Source organism: Opisthocomus hoazin, chromosome Z (genome assembly GCF_030867145.1).
Source record: "Opisthocomus hoazin isolate bOpiHoa1 chromosome Z, bOpiHoa1.hap1, whole genome shotgun sequence".
Lineage (NCBI taxonomy): Eukaryota > Metazoa > Chordata > Aves > Opisthocomiformes > Opisthocomidae > Opisthocomus > Opisthocomus hoazin.
The window spans coordinates 66,247,312-66,266,746 of NC_134454.1; the positions used below are offsets into that span (position 1 = coordinate 66,247,312).

Consider the following 19,435-nt stretch of genomic DNA (forward strand, 5'->3'; position numbering starts at 1 on the left):
CGCCTGGACAAGGTCCTGTGCAGCCTGCTGTAGGTGACCCTGCTTTAGCAGGAGGGTTGGACTAGATGACCCACAGAGGTCCCTTCCAACCCCTACTATTCTGTGATTCTGTGATCTGTTAAATTAGATGCACATGTAAGATCTCAAGAACATCCATTACATGCCGCTTTAGCAGGAAATAAAAATTTAAGGTTTACATATAAAGCATGATAGAAAGTATGGACAGATATAAAGGGAATCAAGTCAGGCAACCAATTTCATTTCAGTAAAGGTGACTACACTGCTGTAGTACCTGAACAGCTACCACTGATGTATTAAATGTTTATTTTTCCTAACATGTTAAATGTAGACAATACAAGAACGAGCTATAAAACTGCATTAGCAGTGCACTGAAGTTTTGCTTCCCTCTGCATTCAGGGATTGCTGGGATTTTTGCTTCTCTGTCATTTCATGTAAGATTTGATATATGCATCCAGGCGAATGGAAGACCAGAAAATGCACCTTTTGTTAGGGTTGCAACATGGTGAGATTTGTGACCGCCCTGTGGGACAAAGTGTCCCCACACTACAGCACAGTACTGTGCAAGCCTTAAAATATCAAATGTTGTACCCAACTCAAAGTGGATCACAAGAACAGGTGCAGATGTTGTGCAGGTTTCTTTAGAAACAAACAAATCACACCCCTTCCTATCACCAGAAGTTATGCAACGTACAACAAACAAAAGCAAACCCATCCCTCCAAATACTTGGATTTCCAAAGAAAGATCATAGTTAAAAGTAATTTTGCCGAACATCTTCAATTAAATTTCTTTAGCTATCAGGGATATTGAAATATTTAGCATAATAATCACAAACCAAACTATATTCTTTCAAAAGAAATTAAAAAAGAAAAATCCATCCAGCTGGCACAATCAAAATGTATTTTGACTGCCTTACTTTGCCTCCAAAGAAACAGGATCAGGCTAATAACATTCTACCCATTATTTAGCGATGATATTTTAAACTGGTTTAGCTGGACAGCACAGATTACACTCTTCCAGTCTCTACTCAAATTCTTTGAAGGTATATAAATGTTCAGCTCTACAAATTAGCTCGGATTCTTGATAGCATGTACAGTACATGAAGAATCTTGTTCATCATGTCTAGTTTTACCAAACCCTCCTGTGATTTCCTGAAATGAACAAGATTTTTAAGTGTTCTCATCTCACAGCAATAAATATTCATTCAACAATCTGTCAGATACCCAACTTCAAAAGACAACTGGCTTGAAGGCAAATACATGTTAATTATGGCTTTTGAATTCTTCACAAATTGAAGATCTAGACCTATACCTCTGAACAGATTTTACTGATTTTCTTTTGCTTGTTCTTAAGGAGGAGAAATAGGGGGGGAAAGGCAGAACAGAAAGATTAAGAAGTGTAAGGGTATATTGTAGTGTAATACAAACACAATGCTGCAATAAAAATTACCTGGCCTAAAAGAGCTGGCCTTGCAGTCCAGCAGGTCAATGTGACATTATTTAATGTATTCTAAAGTAACTGGACCAAGCTGGCAAGTATGATGTAAAAACAACAGGGACTTTTTTCTTTGGGGGAAAGGTTCATTTATAGTCTACCATATGACTGTTTCTCAGATACTCATCACAAACACATTTATCTTTTTTAAGGCAGTATCAGAAGTACATTTTCACTGGTAATTAAAAGCAGTTCAAAACAGAGTATTTTACTTACTCTGTATCCAGGTAACAGAAAGGTAGAAAAGTTTTAAAGTTGTTATTTTTACCTTTTCTAGCTTTTTAGCCTCAATATGTCGCAGCACCTGTTCCCTCCAGTCGTGAGGGACTTTACTTTTTCCTGGGGTGTCTAATAAAGAGTGCTCAGAGTTAACCCTTGGGTTTGATCTCTTTGAAGGGCTAGTCCGTGAGTAATTGAAGTCACTAACTGACATAGTTCTTTCTGGTATTTCATTCACTGATGGCCGAGCACTCTGTGGTCGGGGTACATTTGGACCATCAATGCTGTATGCCCTGGCAGAAAGAGGTCTCTGCTGCCCTGACATTACTGGTGGAGCTCTTCCCATTGAATGCAAATCTCTGTACGTTAAATAGTCCCCTTCGGGAACCTGTGTCCTCCTTGAATGTCCAGTATCCCCAACATTTATAGAAGCTGTAGAAGACACACTGCTCTGCCTTTGAAGGGTGTGTCTTGTTGCTCCAGGGAGCAGTCTATCACTCGGTGGAATAGCCCACATATCTGTATGTCTCCCAGGCATCCGCTGATGAGTATTATACACAGCACTGGCTCGGACATTGTTATGATTGGAGAAATTCATATTGGCAGAATGCTTTACATAGCTGGGGGTTTCTGCACTGTCAGACCTAAGCAGACGTGAAGGAGGCAAGCTGCCTTGTTCTACTTGAGTGCTTTGTTTCTGGGACCACAAGGCGTCCTTCGCTGTTGCACTGCTGCTGTACTGAATATTATACTGGGGAGCACAGAACATCTGTGCACCACTTGTCACTGATCCTCTCACCACATTAGCATCTTCAGGATTGTGATTTGAGTCAAACTTGAGCACAGTTTTTGTAGAAGACACTAAATCAGATGATGACGACGATCCAGGAAAAACCTGCAAAGGCTGATCATACAGAATAGTAGCGGATTTACTTCGGACTATGTTTTTTCCATCTGCACTATCAGATGCTGATTTTACCACTGAGTTTGGCTGTTCAGATCCATTCTCACTGACGATATCGTAGACTTTCAGACCACCTGTGTCCATACTGGTGATGCTGTGAGATTTCATCACAGGACCACTTCTCTGTGGGGACAAATCTTCAGTGCTCCTCGAAACAGAGAGCTCAGCAGAATCGCCATCAACTGTAGTGCTTCTCATCAGTTCATCTTTATTGGAAGACTCTACTGCTTCCTCAGGATATCCATTTACTTTATTTATAGGATATTTATTTCCATTTTCCAAGGGCTCACTTTCTTCTTCCGTGTTGTTATTCAAGAATCCCTTTACTGAAACTATTTCCTGTGTTTGTAATGTTTCTACAGGAACTGGCACTGTCTCTTCACTAACTAGCTTATTGATATTCATGTTTATTTGGTCTAATTTGCGTGACTCCTCTGTAGGAGTGCTTAGATCAACACCTTTTCCTATCAAGCCCAATCTTTCTTCAATGCATAATTCATATTCAGACAAATTTGTAACCTTCTCTTGCACATTCATTCTCTCTTCTACTGTAATGCTCAATTCGCCTCCATTTTGCAAAAGATTATTCAAATTCTCATCTTCCCGCCTGGAAAAAAACATGGCTCTTAAAAAAGGAACCAACGTATTCCTTTAAGAACTGTTTTAGAAAAAATAATCATTAACATGCAACACAGCCATACTGTGCACAAAAAACAGGACAAAGACCAATATACAGCCAGATTTATGACTAGCTATCTCACCGTTACAAAAATACATTACATATAGGACTCATTTGGCAACGTTTGTGTCATCTGATTTCAGAAGTTTGTTTAAATTCAACAGGAATTATGAAAAAGTTTAAAAGTATCAAAAAGTACGAAGTGACAATAGCTCAATTTTTTTTACCAAATACTTGCAAGTTCCATGACAATGGTCAAACACCTTGTTTCTATTGGCAATTTTTAAAACGGCATTTCACTAAAACCTCAAGAAAAGTAGCAACCTGCAAGTCCATCTTTTATAAGTTTATAAAACCCTTTTATAGTTATGTTGGTGATGAAATTGATCTTCAAAATTATGCTAATGAAAGCAAAGAGCTTTTAAAACAATATGTTGAAGTATTTTGCAGGGATAACAAATTATAAGGATGAAATTATTACACGGTATTATTAAAACAGATGGGAACCACGTCTTGTATACTAAAATTAGCCTCTGAATTTTATTGTCCTTTTTTTTTGAGAACTATTCCATTATTTTTAAACATCAATTATACTATAAATTAATGAATTAAAGGAATGGTCACAATGTGAAAGATTAAGTAACATTTTTCTATTATATTTGCTCAGCAGTACACAGGATCTTACAAACCTGATCTTGGATAAAACAGCAGCATGTGTTTCTTTGTCTGGAGAACAGAGAGAAATATCTTGGCTACTATCAGTATTTAAGGAAACAGAATCTGACATTCGAGAAGGAGAGGAACAGTTGCTGTTATTCTGATTGCTATTGTGGATAGCTTCATCTGATAAGGAATCAGCATCGTTTGAATCTGAAATAAAAATGTGCCAATTAGTGAGACACATACATCTGTTTAATAGCCATTTAATGTGTACCTTACAGTATTTAGAAATTGCCTCTTGTTCTTCAGTAATTCCTACTACTGTAAACTAAAACGTAAGCCGACACCTTCGCAAACTTCATTTAAACTTACAAAAGACTGTTGGCAATAGTTCCTCTTTTTTTAAATATCTGGCTCAATATAAACAGCCCTCACCTGTTTATGAAATTTAACATATTGCTTTGTTCCAAGTTTCCCTGGCATAAGCTAGTGCTACATTATGCAATGTGTCCCCAAAACATCTATCCCATTGTACTTCTGTTTCTGGAATGATTTCAAAGTTACATGAATGTTAGCCCCTATGAACATGAAGTACACTGCTTCACATGCAGGATTTTGAAAGTGTACACAGCTTCTGATTTTGAACATTACATCATTGTTAAATAGCTATTTATTAGACCAAGCACTCTGGGAAGATCTACATCACTGGATAAGCTCTGTACAGTTTCATAAATGTAAAAAAAACAGGAAAGAAAAATGCTCTTCTCCAGAGCTAGAATCCAATGCACTCCCATGCTTTGAAGATCACTGAGGACAACATTTTCAGAGTAATTTACACCTGTACACACTGATTCTTGCATAATGTATGCAAACGTACATACTATATCCATATAAAAAGAACTTTTTGTGTGGGACTTCAAGCCAGTCATGATTTTGATATAAGTGTACAAAGAAATACATTTAAATTTCTCCTTCAAGACACAGTTACAGGTGCCAAAAAGCCTAAGTTTTGTGCAACTAATGTCCATCTCCAGAGACAAGAAAGAAGTTTTGACTCAGTACTTTAGTCTGGCATAAACCCCCAAAGATGGCGTTGATAAACATCAATCTTTTCACCTGCATGTGATCCTCAGCAGATTCTTCCTGCTACATCCATGTGGTTTTCTTTCATCTCCCCTAAATCTCACCCTTTTACATCTAATGGTCAGAAAAGCCTTTTGTCCTCGAAAGTACTGGACAGAGATATTCTGTGAAGCAAAAGAGAAATTGCTCTCCAACTTCTAAATTATCTTTTCTCTCATTCCTAGGTCATTCCTTACTCTTAAGGAAATGGTTACCCAGCCTGAAATTATCTTTCAGGGAATACAAAACTTAGCTAATGATGTTCTGAAGTTTCCTGTTAGAAGAAAGAAGAAAATTAACAGAGTAAAGTGACTCTGGAGAAAGAGCTGCCACAAGAGAAGTTTCTTCTTAAACCTTAGGAAGAGAGCACAGAGTCTGTGCGAAATTTAAACAAGTGATATTGCTGCCTACAGCAGCAATAATCCACAATATCTGAGGAAGGGGCGAAATATGGCATATTTCCATATATACCACTTTCTGCGATCCTTAAGTGTATTCAGAGCGTGTTCAAGCTAACAGTCCCCCAAAACACACACATCTCCTTTCTCCCTCTGCTTTTAAACCAATGACAAGAATCAAGAAAATTAGGATGTCAACACTGCTTTCTTTACCATACACTCAAGTAGAAGATACTGCAGAATTTTTCATCTGCTTTCATTGCTTAACTAGAGAATTGATCATCTTTCTTTTAACACAAACAAATTAAATCTACTTTTACGTAACTCAACTGGAAAAACTAGCCACTTTGAGTCAAGAAATTATCAGAAACACACAACATTTCTATTGCTTTTTATGGTATCTAACCTTTTTTGTTATTGCTAAGAGCTACCACTTTTGGTTGGTTTATAGAGGTTTCTATCAGTGGTGGTCGCATTTCTGCCATTTTCATCTCTTCATCAGACGAGAGTTCTTCTGACTCCTGCTAAAGGAAAAACAGCTTTATGCTGTGCATTTTAAAGAACTGCTTAAAGGCTAAGTAAATGCTATCTAAACTGTCACCCACCAAACAACAAAGGGGAAAACATAAAAAAACAACGTAACAACTGTGTAGTGCATTTACAGTTCAAGTCAATTGAATTTAGTAGTATTTGCCACTGAATTAAGTAATATTTGTCACTGAATTTTCTTTAAGCAGCAGTACATGCAGACTTGCGCTGTCATTGATGAACTCCATGAGAATGACAGTCAAAGCTGTAACTTCAGCTGCAAAAATCTACTTAGAGAAGCAGATGCAGCCTCTGTTCCATCATTGGAGAGAACCCCCAGCTGAGTCAGAAAGTTCTCACTGAACCAGCAGATGCCCCAGACTGACTAGCTGGCTATTGGTTTTGCAGAAATTAGATCAAACTAACACAGCTATAGAATCACATGATCAAAACAATCTTAGAAATGGAGAGCTCTGCTGTGAGAAAAGATGGAATGATCTTGGCTTGCCCAGTCTAGCAAAAAAAGAGCAAGTTAGCTTCAGTTTATATCTTTAAATTTACATTAGGGGTAAATTCCAGAAAGAAAATAAGTTATTTAACTTTGAGAACAATGGCAGAGGAATAAAGCAATGATGAATACATTTAAGCTAGAAATCACTAGTTCCTAACCATAAGATGGAGCTCTGTGCACTTATGAAAGAGATCAACTGACAAAGCTGCTGCAAGAGCAACCACGCAACTGATTCAGTATCCTACTGCCAGCCCTATATTCCTATCATCTTCAAGAAATGATTGTTTGCAGTAGTATTTTGAAAGAAAATAAGCCTTCATTCCCTAAAGAGGGAACTTCTTTCTAGTAAACATGCTCCCTATTACCAATGCTACAAAATTCATATTGCAGATTAAAAAATAGTCTGTCCATGTTCACTTTTTCTTACAAATTTCAGAACATTTAATGGAACCTACTGGAGTACCAGCTTTCCCATGATAGTAACTACCTGGGCAGTTCGTTGGACAGCAGGGAGGACAAACCTGACTGAGATGCAGCAAACAATCTATGATAGCCTTCATTAAGAACAAAAAATTAAAATCCATCTAGTTTTCAGTGCAGTTGGAGCAGACAACCTCTTCACTGCATTCACCACACTGCCCTTCCTCTTGGATGTGACATACAACCAGTGTAATCAGTGTTAAAATGAAAAAAATGACACCCATGTGAAGTTTTGTGAAGTTTAGATACGTGGATTCAACTGCAACAGAATTACCACCAGGTTATCACATGGAAGTAAGGAATTCACTCTCCCTGACTGACTACACATTGCTGCCTCATTTCCTTACTGGCATACAGCCAGCTACAAAGAACTGCTGTCACTACCTTTAGACAACTAAAATGATTTTCTGAGATAATGTTTTTAAACTAAAGAAAAATGTCAAAACCAGTATTTTCAGAAAGTATGTAGAAGCAGGAACACGCTAGTGGGGAAATAGCCAGCAACAGCCACAACTGCTCATCACAAAGTCTCTTCAATAAGACCATGATATATATACATGTTCCACTGCTTACACAACACAGCCACAAGTTATCTCCTTTTGAAACTATGAAAAAAGCATTTTACAAGTTGTGACTAGCAACTGTCAAAGGGACAAGTTCCAAAATTTGTCGTAAGTCTGAAGCCTTCTAAATAAATCCATACATGCTGTTCGTCAGAGAGAAGTATAAAAAGCCTGAAAGTTCAAAATCTCCGAATTCACCTCTATTAGAGGTAAATACAATCCAAGTCATATTCACAAGAGCTCACTAAAAAACAGAGGAATACATATATTTAAACCCACCTTTCACTTCTCACTTGAAATGAATGTGCGTAGTCACTTGGATACACAAGTTTTTGATTGCTCCCACTAATCAGTTATTTCAGTGACAACTGAAATTATTAATGAAGAACTGACAATCAAGCAAAACTGGAAAATTCTATTTAAGTATGAGTCTTTTTACAGTTTGATACTTAGGTCAACTTTTTGTCAAGTTTCGTTTATTTTTCTTTAAATGCATGTGTCTTTCATTATGAACTTTTTATTAGATTTCTACTTTTACCTAATACAATCTGAAGTGAGAAAAATCTTGCACTGCAAACCATCTGTATTTATAGTACTTATGGACGGCAATTTTCTGCCGTTGTCAACATAAATTTTCATGTCCGAGAGTATGATGTTCATCGCAATGCCATACCTCGAGTGTGTCTTCATGGCTGACAACTGCTTTTGTGTTCTGCAAGGTTTTAACAAGTGCAGTCATCTGTGAATTTGTGGTGCTGTGCTCAGCTTCTGGTTCAGTAGGCTTCTGCACAGAGCTTCCTGCTGAGTATTGCTTTCTCTCATCTGCTTTGTTCTTTATTGAAGCAGTTTCTGAAGTCTACAGGATTAAGAACATAAGCAGAAAAAACATCCTGAAAGGTTTTCAGGAACATATGATATTTAGAGTTAACGTTATATATATTTTGGGAAACTATGGAATGGAAAATCTGAGCTTTGAAATCACAAAGTCTGAAATGCACCAGCTATGAAACGCAGAGAACTGTCTATAGATTACTGATGTACGCTCCCTACCCTGTGTCAATCAATTTGATTCTCCTCTGTACTGGGGTCAATTTGTACCATTAAATTTCTAGCTAAATTAAAAAAAAAAAAAAAAAGGCCAAGAACATCTACGATGAGACACATCAGCATCAAATGGTAGTCCTATCACCTATCATGCTACAACAGCCTGTTAGAGATGCCTGGCTCCTGTGCCAATTTGCTACAATTGCCTTCCCGACTTCTCTTGTAAAACCTCCAGTCACAAGGGCACTGGTAAGATCCTCAGAGATTATCCTGAATTTCACTGTGAAGTCTGGTGTATAAAAGAGGATCACAGGATGACAATGATGACATCCTCCAGAAACCAAAGAAGTCAGCTTCTTCAACACATGCACAGTTTGTATTTGTCTGAGAATCAAGGCATTTTTCTTGTTCTTAGCATCCGAGGAAAACTGCTGCTGCAAGGAGACATTTATTACCTCTTCACCTAAAGAAGTCTCTAAGTTCTGTTCTTCAATCTGACAATTTTTCTTGCTAAAGCATTGGCAGGGAGGGAGAAGTGAATTAAAAGCAATCAACGACACTCGACATCTTTGGAAGTTCTTGCAAAGTCAGAAGAGAATATTATCTCTAACCTTTACCCCCACATCTTTTACAGAAATTGCCTGGCTTTCTCGTTTTGACTCCTTGGCAATATCTTCAGTAGATTCTTCATCCTTTAGCCGATGTACTATTGTCTGGACTGTTTTGACCATATTCTTCAGTTCATCAGGATATGGAGTTGGGTATCTCTTCAGGTTGCCTTCCTGTATAACAAAAAGCAATAATGTTCTACGTTTACTTAAATGTCTTAAGTAAAACTTCAGCTTTAAAATAGACGGTGAATTAGGGCAAAACACTGAACAATCTAGGATCTCCACTTTGCTGTTTGAGTCTGCCTGGACTGATGCAGACTTTAGCAGTTTATAAAACCCAGCAAGATTATGAATCACTTTGTTTCCCTGCCAAATGTGTCCTTTGATTGCAAGCAGGAAGAACTATGATAACCATAATTTACTTAAAGAAAAGTCAGGATTAATCATTGTTTCCCCACAGCACCACCTGTCAGGTAGTCTCCTAGTTATGCCCTAGATTGCCTTTTATAATTTGAGAGTTTTTCCCTTGTGTTCCACTTTAAATGATCTGGCAAAAAAAAAACAAACAGAAACAAAAATAAAAACAAGCCCCAGACCATAGTGTTTCATCCTGTTAGATACTCTTAACTATCTTAACTGGTAATTGAAGATTTGATTTGTTCATCAGAGTGAAATCCACAGCCAAAGTAAGGAAGAGGATGAGATTCAAGGGTGGGGGTAAGAGAGAGGGAAGCACCAAGTATTCAAAAATAAAGTCAATACTAACCCGAGGTGGTGCCTCTCTCTCATCTTTGTCTTCATCACACTCAAATGCCACCTGAGCACGCTGTTTCCGCTGTTCCTCCCACAGAGAGGGATTGAAACTTTCATTATCAGATATGAACATCACTTTAAAAAAAAAAAGACTCTCATAAGAATAGGATACATCATGTGAAATAAAAATCTCTTTTTCTTTCTCTTGGATGGGACTGGTGTGCTTTCGTATGTATTCTTAAAAGATAAGAGACTAGCAGCACCGTTAATTGAAGACCAGCTCCACTGCTTTATGAACTTGGGTGTATTTTCATAATAGTAAAATCCCTATCTGTTCAGTAAAAAACTTCATACACACAGCTGCACACTAGCATTAACACTCACACTTGAAAATTTTCAGGAGGACTCTCTGCTGCAAAGTGGTTATATTCATAGCTACCTATAAATATTAAAATACTTATTTGTATATATATAAACGTAAGTTCTACAGATTTATATAGCCTGACTTCAGTGAGATGGTCGTGTTAAGCATGTGTAAGAGCTTTCACCTGATTTCATTTAATGAAAATTCAAAATCAAAGAATAAGAATGACTTCATAACAAAACCCTGCATTATCACAATTTACTGGTTTTGCTGATATTTTTGATTACTCCTCTCTCTGCCTGCTAGACACTTGTGCCATGGAACAGCAAATGTTGCCACTTTTTAGTTTCCAATTGTTTCCATTGATACATGCCCCCCCTCCAGTTCTGTTCAAGCAGCACAAGCTTGTTCCCTTTGCCTGCAGGAGAAAGTGGAGAAATAAAGTAGTTTAACTCTCTAACTCCCAAAGGGGTTACTCAGGGAATGTTGCTTATTTTCTTAACTATTTCACAAGTGTGGAGAAACAACTTTCTGGCAAGGTCTTAGTATTTTGGGCCTAACTTTAATAAAGTTTAATAAAAGCTTTTTTCATAAAACTGTTCAAACTACATGTGAGCAAAATGTTTTTTTTCTGGACCAGTTTTTTTTCTTTTAAAATAAAACCCAGAATGCTATGTATTTTTCCCAAAATATGTACTCAGTAACAGAAAAGACATTTCGTCTAACATTCTGTTAAAATAGTCAAGTCTGAAGCAGACACTTGCTAAGTAAAATTGCACCCCAAACCATTAAGCTCCGCTGGAATGAAACAGAGAGCACTGGGAAGTGGCAACCATAACAGAATATGATCACACCTCACACCAGACCATTCCTCACCTCAATCACTGAAACTACTTCACCTAGAATTTACCAATATGTAGATCACATTAAGTTACTGTTCTCATTCCTCACATGTAACTCTTCATCTCTCACAAATTTACTTTAAACTTGTATTTAAGTATTATCTAGTGAAAATCGTATTAGCTGGACAGTTCCATTATTATTTTCAAAAGTGTGCATTCTGACAGGGTACTTCAGAAATTCTTACCATCTTCAGTCCTTGGTTGCTGGGGGAACATGTAATTAGTAAGCACTGTTTTCTGTGTGTCAGGGTCAGCTTCTTTTTGAAGAGGGATAAGTGGTTTAGACTAGGAAGCAAATGAAAGAAGGATATGTTATAAGAATATATATATGAAAAAGTAAATACTATCAACATATGACAGAGCATGCCTGTCCCATTACTTTGGAGACTACTCTGCCTTGTATTAAACCACTTCTCCTCTGAATAATTTTCACAAAATGAAGTTATTAACATGTCTGTCTTTGATTGACGACTGGCTTTGACTAAAAACTGAAATTCTGTAGCAGCTTTAAGCTAAAAGCAAACGTTGGATATGCAAAAAAATCACCCAGTTTCTTGCTAGGACTTATTACTATCCCAAAACAGGCTGATCTGGAATACACAAGTATACTTGGCATTTTAAAGCTGAAGACAATCATACAAAGAGAAAAATTTTGTATCCAGTTTTTCATATTGACACCAGATTGAATATTCCCCATGCCTTACAAAACAGGGCAGGGGATTCTTGAAATTACTGTATTAGTAAAAGTGCTTTCATTATACTACATCTGAAGCTAGTGGATTTCGGGCAGCCCTGTACACCTTAATGCCACTCAGGAAATTAGCATAGTACAGAGGGTTTCAATACACAGCAAAAATATAAGCCACAAGCACACGAGTTACTGCTTCATAGCTTGAAACTCGGACAGTCACAGAGCTCAAAGGTGCGGCAAGACACCTAGTTCAACAAAAGGCATGCGAAGTTTCCCCAATGTTATAGCTGTGGAAGAAACAGCATGTTACACATTCAACTACTAGCTTATCAAGCACTAACTCTCCTGTGTAAACAAGCCTGACTTAAGAAAAACAAAAAACAAGAAACCAAACATCTGTTAAACTGCATTTCCTAACAGCACAGAACTTTGCTGGAAGTATGAAAGTCTTCAAAGACGGTTAGGCTGAATGTTGTTTATTTCAGGAGAACCCACATGGTCATGTCAAAGAAGTAGTGATGTATACACACAGCACCAGGTCTCATTATTTAACAGATGGCTGTTTGTCAATTTCATTAGGAATAAAGTCAACAATCATCTATTTTTAATTTTAAAAAACATTCACCTGATTGTCTGATAGCCACATAGCAGTGAGCTGCTGCAGTTTTGTAAAAGTAAATGGCAAATTCTTCAGTCTGCAAATTGCAACAAGAGTTTATGTAAGTACACTTACCAATACTGTTAAGACTGTTAAGAAACAATCCTGCATTAGCCCATAAAAAGTCTAAAAAGGACACTTACAGATATAGTTAAATTAATAACTATTGACAGTTGAAAGGCAACAGCATGTAACTTCAATTCAAAGCTATACGTGGAATTTAAAAAAGCATTCCTGCCCAGCTTAGCAAGCAGCTGAAAAAGAAAGTGATGATGTAACTTGAATTTAACTCAGTTCAGTGACCTCAATACAATTTTGAAGACAATTAATCTGAAATAATTAATCTGAATCTTCAGTATTTTATCTTTCAATATACACGCTACGCCAATTAAGAAAACAGTGCCACATCTGAAAATTGTTGTTTTTTTCCAAGATACATGTGTGGGAAAGGGGCTGCCCTGGATGGAAGCTCTGACATTAATGGATAAATCAGGCTACAAATGGAGTACGGAGAGGCTGCACTGGCAGAACAGGAGATGGAGCTCAGTTAGACTTTTCTCTCCCAATACATTTCAATTCTACAAACTGGAAATTCCCGAAAGATAAATGTTTTGTCAGTTTTCAATGACCAGCTCCAACAAAACACAACTCTCTTTTCACCACTCCCCAGCACACTCAAGTGTTTTACACTGTATCGTGATACTATTTGGTGTCCTCCATATGCAATACAGGAAGCTACTAACTTCTAAGTAAGAATCAAACTTTTATGGAAGTAACCAAACTAATTCCCCAGACAAATGAATGCTAACAATCATGAATGTATTCAAGCTGTGCTTCAACTCGTGTGCCAAGTCATTAAAAAAGACAGCTTAATACAATGGAACTGCAAGATCCAGAATACAACAGTAATATATTAAATACATGCATCTCAGTCAGCTTCTAAGCTGTGTGTGAGATAAGGAAAGATAGCGTAATATATTCATAACAATACCTCCACATTATTGTTGCATTTTATACAACTTCTACTTGAATAAATGCATTCACAAACCTATTGTCACTCAGATTGATAACTTTTAATTTCTGCATACTGCCCATTTCTTCAGGGAGAAATTCAAGCTTGTTAGAATGCAGAAACAACACCGTTACATGCTTCCAGTTTCCAATCTGAAAAAAAACCGAAAGAATGAATCTGTCTTCACAACTCTAAATATGCAAATTTTTACTGTTTGAAAACAAATAGTATTACAGCTATTTTTGCCTGTAAAGTATAATTAGATTTATTCCTAAACATTAAACCTTTTTAGTTTCAATACACTGGCAACAAATTTCTATTTCTTGATTAAAAAAATTCAGAATTTCATTGTTTGAAAATTTGTATATTCACCTACATCATCTTTTAAAAACAGACACGAAGAAAATCTATTCAAGAATTATTAACTTGTTATCCAAAAGTTGTAGACTATATAGTTTAAAATACATTTAAAAATTCATTTCACAGTTTTGTAATTAAATACACACCTCTGATGGCAGCTGTGTTAAAAAGTTATGATCTGCAGCAAACGTTCGTATATTAGAGAGCTGCCCAACAGATGAAGGCAATGTTTCAATTTCATTGAAACTACAGTCCAGTTCTTCTACTGATACTAACCTGCAAAAAAAAAAAAATTCTCGTTTACAGAGGTTTATTCATTCAACATTAATGGAATACTGTAAGTTTGAATTAATAACACTATTAATTACAAATCTCAAATTTAATTCAAAATAAAACTCTGAAACCGAAGGTAATTAAAATTCAAGAAAAATTCTTTACTAATTGCCTAAAATGTGTTTTGGAGGGTTTTTTAGTTTGTTGTTGATTGTGAGGTTTTTGGGCTTGTTTTGTGGTATGTGGGGTTTTTTTTGAACCTCCTTTACACTGTCCTCATAAAAGAGCACACAGTGAAAACATGGGGGCCAGCAGCATCAAATATTTGTGTACTACATGAAAACATGCTAGTGCAAGGCACTGAAAACATTCAGAAGGGACAGATCATAGCCAAACAGGAGCTGAGAGCAGTTTCTGAACAAGAAAATAATTCCAAGCATTAGAGACAATGAGTTTAAGAATCTGGCAGTGAAGAAGTATTTTGTAAATTCTGACAACAGATAACCTCCACTAATTATATTAGGGCAAAATAAACTGGAACAAATACCCTTTATTTGTATATTGCTTAATTCTGAACCAAATATTTTTGCTGTCTTTTTTGAGTTTTAAATTAAGTTGCTGAACATCAAATTATACATTGACAAATGCGTTGATGAACAGGTGAAAATTGTCCTTGTAATATAAAAAAATGTGTTTTCAGATTCACTTTTTACAAGCTTTTGGATAGTGGTTCAACCACTTGCAATATTTACCACAGCCACAGCTATGTTACTGCCAAAAAACAGTTCCAGGTAGCTGACTGCCATTTTAAACATCTTGTTTTCTTTCACATTCAATTTTTCTTTTACAGATTGGTGGCTGTATTAGCAAGTGAGGAACATAGGTCTTTTGATACATAAAGAACATACATTCTGCAAACTAGAAGAACAAGAAACGATTTGCTTTCAATTTTATGAAGATATTAACATGCAGAAGAAATTAAATCAAGTAGCTGAAAAAACATTCACAAGAGGACCCATGCATTCCATATGCAGAAAGGTAATTCAACCTTTTATTCAGATGAAACACCTACCCTCCTATGGAATCCGGCAAATAAATTAACTGGTTTTCATCAATTTTAAGTGTTGTTACCTTCTTCAGAGAACCTGTAATAAAATTAACAAGTAAATCAAAAAGGACATTTGAGTTCATTAAGCCTAGTTTTGATTTTAATTTAATGGGAAACACAACTATGGACAAGCAACACATCGTCCGTATTCTCTGGTATGCCTATAGTGCTTTATACCTAGTGAAATAAGCAGATCAGCTTACAGAACTTGTTTGCCAGCTTACCACTTGCCAGCCATGGGAGGGTGGGGAGGAAAAAATATTTTTATCCATTTACAAACTATGGCATGAAGTCAAGAATGCTCCAAAACAAATACGGATTTCATTATTCAGCTATGTATTACAGCTTTATCCAAAACTGGCACTTTTAATCAATTAAAAATTAGATCTAAAATGGCATTTGTCTATTTTCAAGCCGTCTGTGTTAAAAGTATAAGCTTTTAAGAACATGAGTTAACTGAAAATACACACCAATAGAGTCTGGCAGTTGCTGAAGTGAATTACTGGATAACAGTAGGTCTTGCAGGCTTTCACAACCTGAAATACCTTCTTCCACTACTTCAACGTTGTTTTTCGAAACATCCAAGTAGGTCAGTTGTTTCAAAGTGCCTATAAACTAAAAGCAAGAGAAAATAATACATTCTAGAAAATGCAAGTTCAAAACAAAAATCAAGAAGATGTGACAACAAACTGCCTCTCAAGAGTAATGCCAGAGCAGAAAAGAAAATCTGTTTATAGTGCTGAAATACAATTTTATGCAAAATATCCAAGCTTTATAATGAAGTATTTTGTGCAGATATGCACAGTTGATGTTTTTCCACACACAGCCACACCACAGTAATTCTGCTGGCCTCTAAAGTGATTCTGCTGCAAATTCAGTGGTTTTATCAGTTCCCATGAATCAAGTAACCGAAGCTTTAGAACAGACTTCAGACAGAGATACACAATGTAAGGACATCATTATGCTCCAGTGAAGTCTTTTCATGCTTATTTTCACCGTTTGCCTAAAACTACATCCTATCTAACCTCAAAACCCAAAACAGCAAATTCCTAATTGTACTAAACTGAAGAAACAAGTCAAAATACAAGCTTGTATTACCTTTCCACATGAACCAAGAATAAGCCTGAAGATTTGTGCACACTGCTCTACTAAAGCCTGGACAGGGAAGATGCACTCACTTTCACAAACACAGTTTTACTTTTACTGTAAAGCAGAAATTCAAATACTCATTTACTAGTTTACTAGAACATAAGCACAGGTTCACAAGTACTGCAGTAATAGGTCAGCCTGGACCCCGTGTAATTCTGGGACATGTCAGGAACGCAGACAAAGTCACCAGAACATTTTCTCAGGAAATGGCTATGCTCCCTGCATACATGGCACCTGAACACATATTGCTTGCTTTTTGTAGCCATGACCAGTAAAATTCACGCCACATATTTATCCTGTAAATTCCTGCTTGCTGTCTAACACAAAATAATCCCCTTTTGGAAGGCCCAGTCAACCCTAAATTTGATCTAGGATTTGATCTAAGATTTTCATCCCTTTCCTGAATTGGAACATAATATTCAGATGAGAGGTATATAACTTTCAATGAAAGAAAAGCTGTGTACCCAACTCTCATGATCAGTGACAATTTCTAAGTAGACTAGTTAAGCATTTAAGTGGCATTTAGCCTTTTGGCTTTATGTAACACTAAAATTACATACTAATTTTAACATATATGACAGCTGACAAAGCAAACACCACTGTAAATTAAAATACTAAATGTTTAACACAGTAAAAGGACTTACCCCTGGAATAAGAGTTAGTCTATTACCATCCATCCAAAATTCCTTTAACCCACTCAGTTGTTCAAGTACTTCAGGCTGTAAAGGGAAGTCGTTTTTAAAAAAACCTCATACAGAAAATTCTGCTGCAAATCCAGTGGTTTTATCAGTTCCCATGAATCAAGTAACTGAAGCTTTAGAACAGACTTCAGACAGAGATACACAATGTAAGGACATCATTACGCTCCAGTGAAGTCTTTTCATGCTTATTTTCACCGTTTGTCTAAAACTACATCCTATCTAACCTCAAAACCCAAAACAGTAAAAAAAAACAGTAAAAATTCAGTGAAAGGCATAAACATCTTCAGTGATTCACCTATTGCAGCTTCAAGTAATGTCTTACTATGGCAGCTATATATGCTTGTTTCACTGGATCATCAAAGAAAACCCAGGTAATTCACTTTTTGAAATGTAAATATACACTAGATATACAAAAGTCTTTTAAGAACTTGACCACAGCACTAAATAATCCTTACAGAAAGTGTTTGGTTTTTTTTTCCCCCCAGAAAGTATGATTTTTCAACTGGAGCACACAATAAATAAATGTTATGTGTATAATTTCCCCTCTCACAGAGGCAGTCTAAAAACCCTCAAATTCCATCAACTCAGAAGACCTGTTTTTCAAAAACCACAAAGATTTTGTGGCTTTGGGGAGAAGGAAAACAAATTTTAATTTTTTAGCAACAAAGGGTATATCTGCATGATACAAGCAAACCACTCCATCCATAATGTGAAGTGCAGGATCATGCACCCATTACAACTTCTTGGTAGAAGTATCTTGCTTGTCAGGGAAAGACCACTTCTTGGTAAACATCCATAAACATACGCTTTCTTATTTAAACTTCCCTCTTGAGAAAGTAATACAAAACAAGTGCTACTGCACCGTAACAACTACAACCAAGTTCAGTTAAATGCAGAACTCTATTTTGTTACATTGTAAACATGCAACATTGCTGCATAACTTGCAGTCCTAACTCCAATTAATTCATTTTCCAAGAGAAAATCTTAACTGAAGACCACCTTTCAGACAGATTTCTACCCAAAAAGTGGTTTCAAACCTTTTTGTGCTTTTACCAAGAGATCATAGTGAAGTAAGTCACCAATAATTGACTCCTGTAGCTAAAAAGACTGGGAGATATGAAGCAATCAGTCAAAAATATGCCTGAACAGGTAATTTTCCAGCCTGTGCTTAGTTACTGGTTTTTACAGCTTAACGTGGGCCTGAGCACGTTATTTTAAGGCTCCCACACGAATATCTACTCTGTAATGAGAATATGGCAGTAATGGTAATGGCTAGAAGTGTAATAATACTAACAAACAATTCCTTCAATGCAGTTCCCTATCTGCTAAACCATACAACTAGGCAACTGTTCAGCTCTGCATTATCTACTGGTGGCACATAAAGGCTTGACTTTATGGTACAGCAGGTCAGTATATTCCACTATACTTGTGTTTCAATTCCTTCACCCAGGAAAGTACTTTACAAGCAGAGTGATGTTAAGTGATTGTGAATGTAAGATGTATTTGTCTGTGAGACCATGAATGGGAAACAAGTTGATCCATGCTGAAGGAAAAATCTGAGCACCTCAACTGTAAATACTATTTTGAACAATATTCAATCTTAAAATTAACACAATTTACTTTGGATCTAAATAGTTTGTACATAATAATAAAAGCAGATTGTGCACAGATCACAGAGAACTTGCAATATTAAATACGTGATAATCAACAAGTGTTTAGAATTTATCATATGCCAAACAATTATGTTTATAATTCAAACACATATGACCATTAATTTCTTACCAGTACAGTAACCACACTATACCACTGAGTGTTCTCAGACTGAGGAAGCATATACTCATATTCATCAGAATATGCACACAATATTTATAACAGCCTCCATAAAGTAGTTTGAGGTATACCTAATATTTGCTCTGTAGCAGAATTCATAAGCTGATATCATTTTACATCTTCATATTAATTAAAAATAGATTAAAGGATAAAGAGATTTATAAAAGATACAAAGAGATGTTACTAAGGCAAAACTTACCACTTCTGTGAATTCATTACTTCCTAAGTCCAGTCTCTCCAGCTGAGTCAGTCTGGACATGGTTCTGCATAGGAAGAGGATTAATAAGGAATTAGATTTAAGAAAATACCATTTACATCCAATCTTTCTGTATTCATATAAAT

At 36.3% G+C, this 19,435-nt stretch overlaps 1 protein-coding gene across 7 annotated transcripts in view; it reads right to left on the reverse strand.

Annotated features, from left to right (window-relative positions):
* The window catches only part of ERBIN (erbb2 interacting protein), a 120,042-nt gene that overhangs the window by 17,788 nt on the left and 82,819 nt on the right, over nucleotides 1-19,435 (reverse strand). For 4 of the 7 annotated variants that reach the window (XM_075446905.1, XM_075446903.1, XM_075446899.1 and 1 more), the window contains 14 exons: nucleotides 19,293-19,356; nucleotides 17,207-17,281; nucleotides 15,884-16,028; nucleotides 15,378-15,450; nucleotides 14,179-14,308; nucleotides 13,709-13,824; nucleotides 12,628-12,697; nucleotides 11,497-11,596; nucleotides 10,059-10,180; nucleotides 9,293-9,463; nucleotides 8,311-8,493; nucleotides 5,962-6,079; nucleotides 4,065-4,245; nucleotides 1,782-3,303 (listed from right to left, as the gene is read on the reverse strand). In XM_075446905.1, the coding sequence (XP_075303020.1) occupies nucleotides 1,782-3,303; nucleotides 4,065-4,245; nucleotides 5,962-6,079; nucleotides 8,311-8,493; nucleotides 9,293-9,463; nucleotides 10,059-10,180; nucleotides 11,497-11,596; nucleotides 12,628-12,697; nucleotides 13,709-13,824; nucleotides 14,179-14,308; nucleotides 15,378-15,450; nucleotides 15,884-16,028; nucleotides 17,207-17,281; nucleotides 19,293-19,356 (3,070 nt within the window). The remainder of the gene's footprint in view (nucleotides 1-1,781; nucleotides 3,304-4,064; nucleotides 4,246-5,961; nucleotides 6,080-8,310; nucleotides 8,494-9,292; nucleotides 9,464-10,058; nucleotides 10,181-11,496; nucleotides 11,597-12,627; nucleotides 12,698-13,708; nucleotides 13,825-14,178; nucleotides 14,309-15,377; nucleotides 15,451-15,883; nucleotides 16,029-17,206; nucleotides 17,282-19,292; nucleotides 19,357-19,435) is intronic. The other 3 variants (XM_075446904.1, XM_075446901.1, XM_075446902.1) reach the window with 2 other exon arrangements.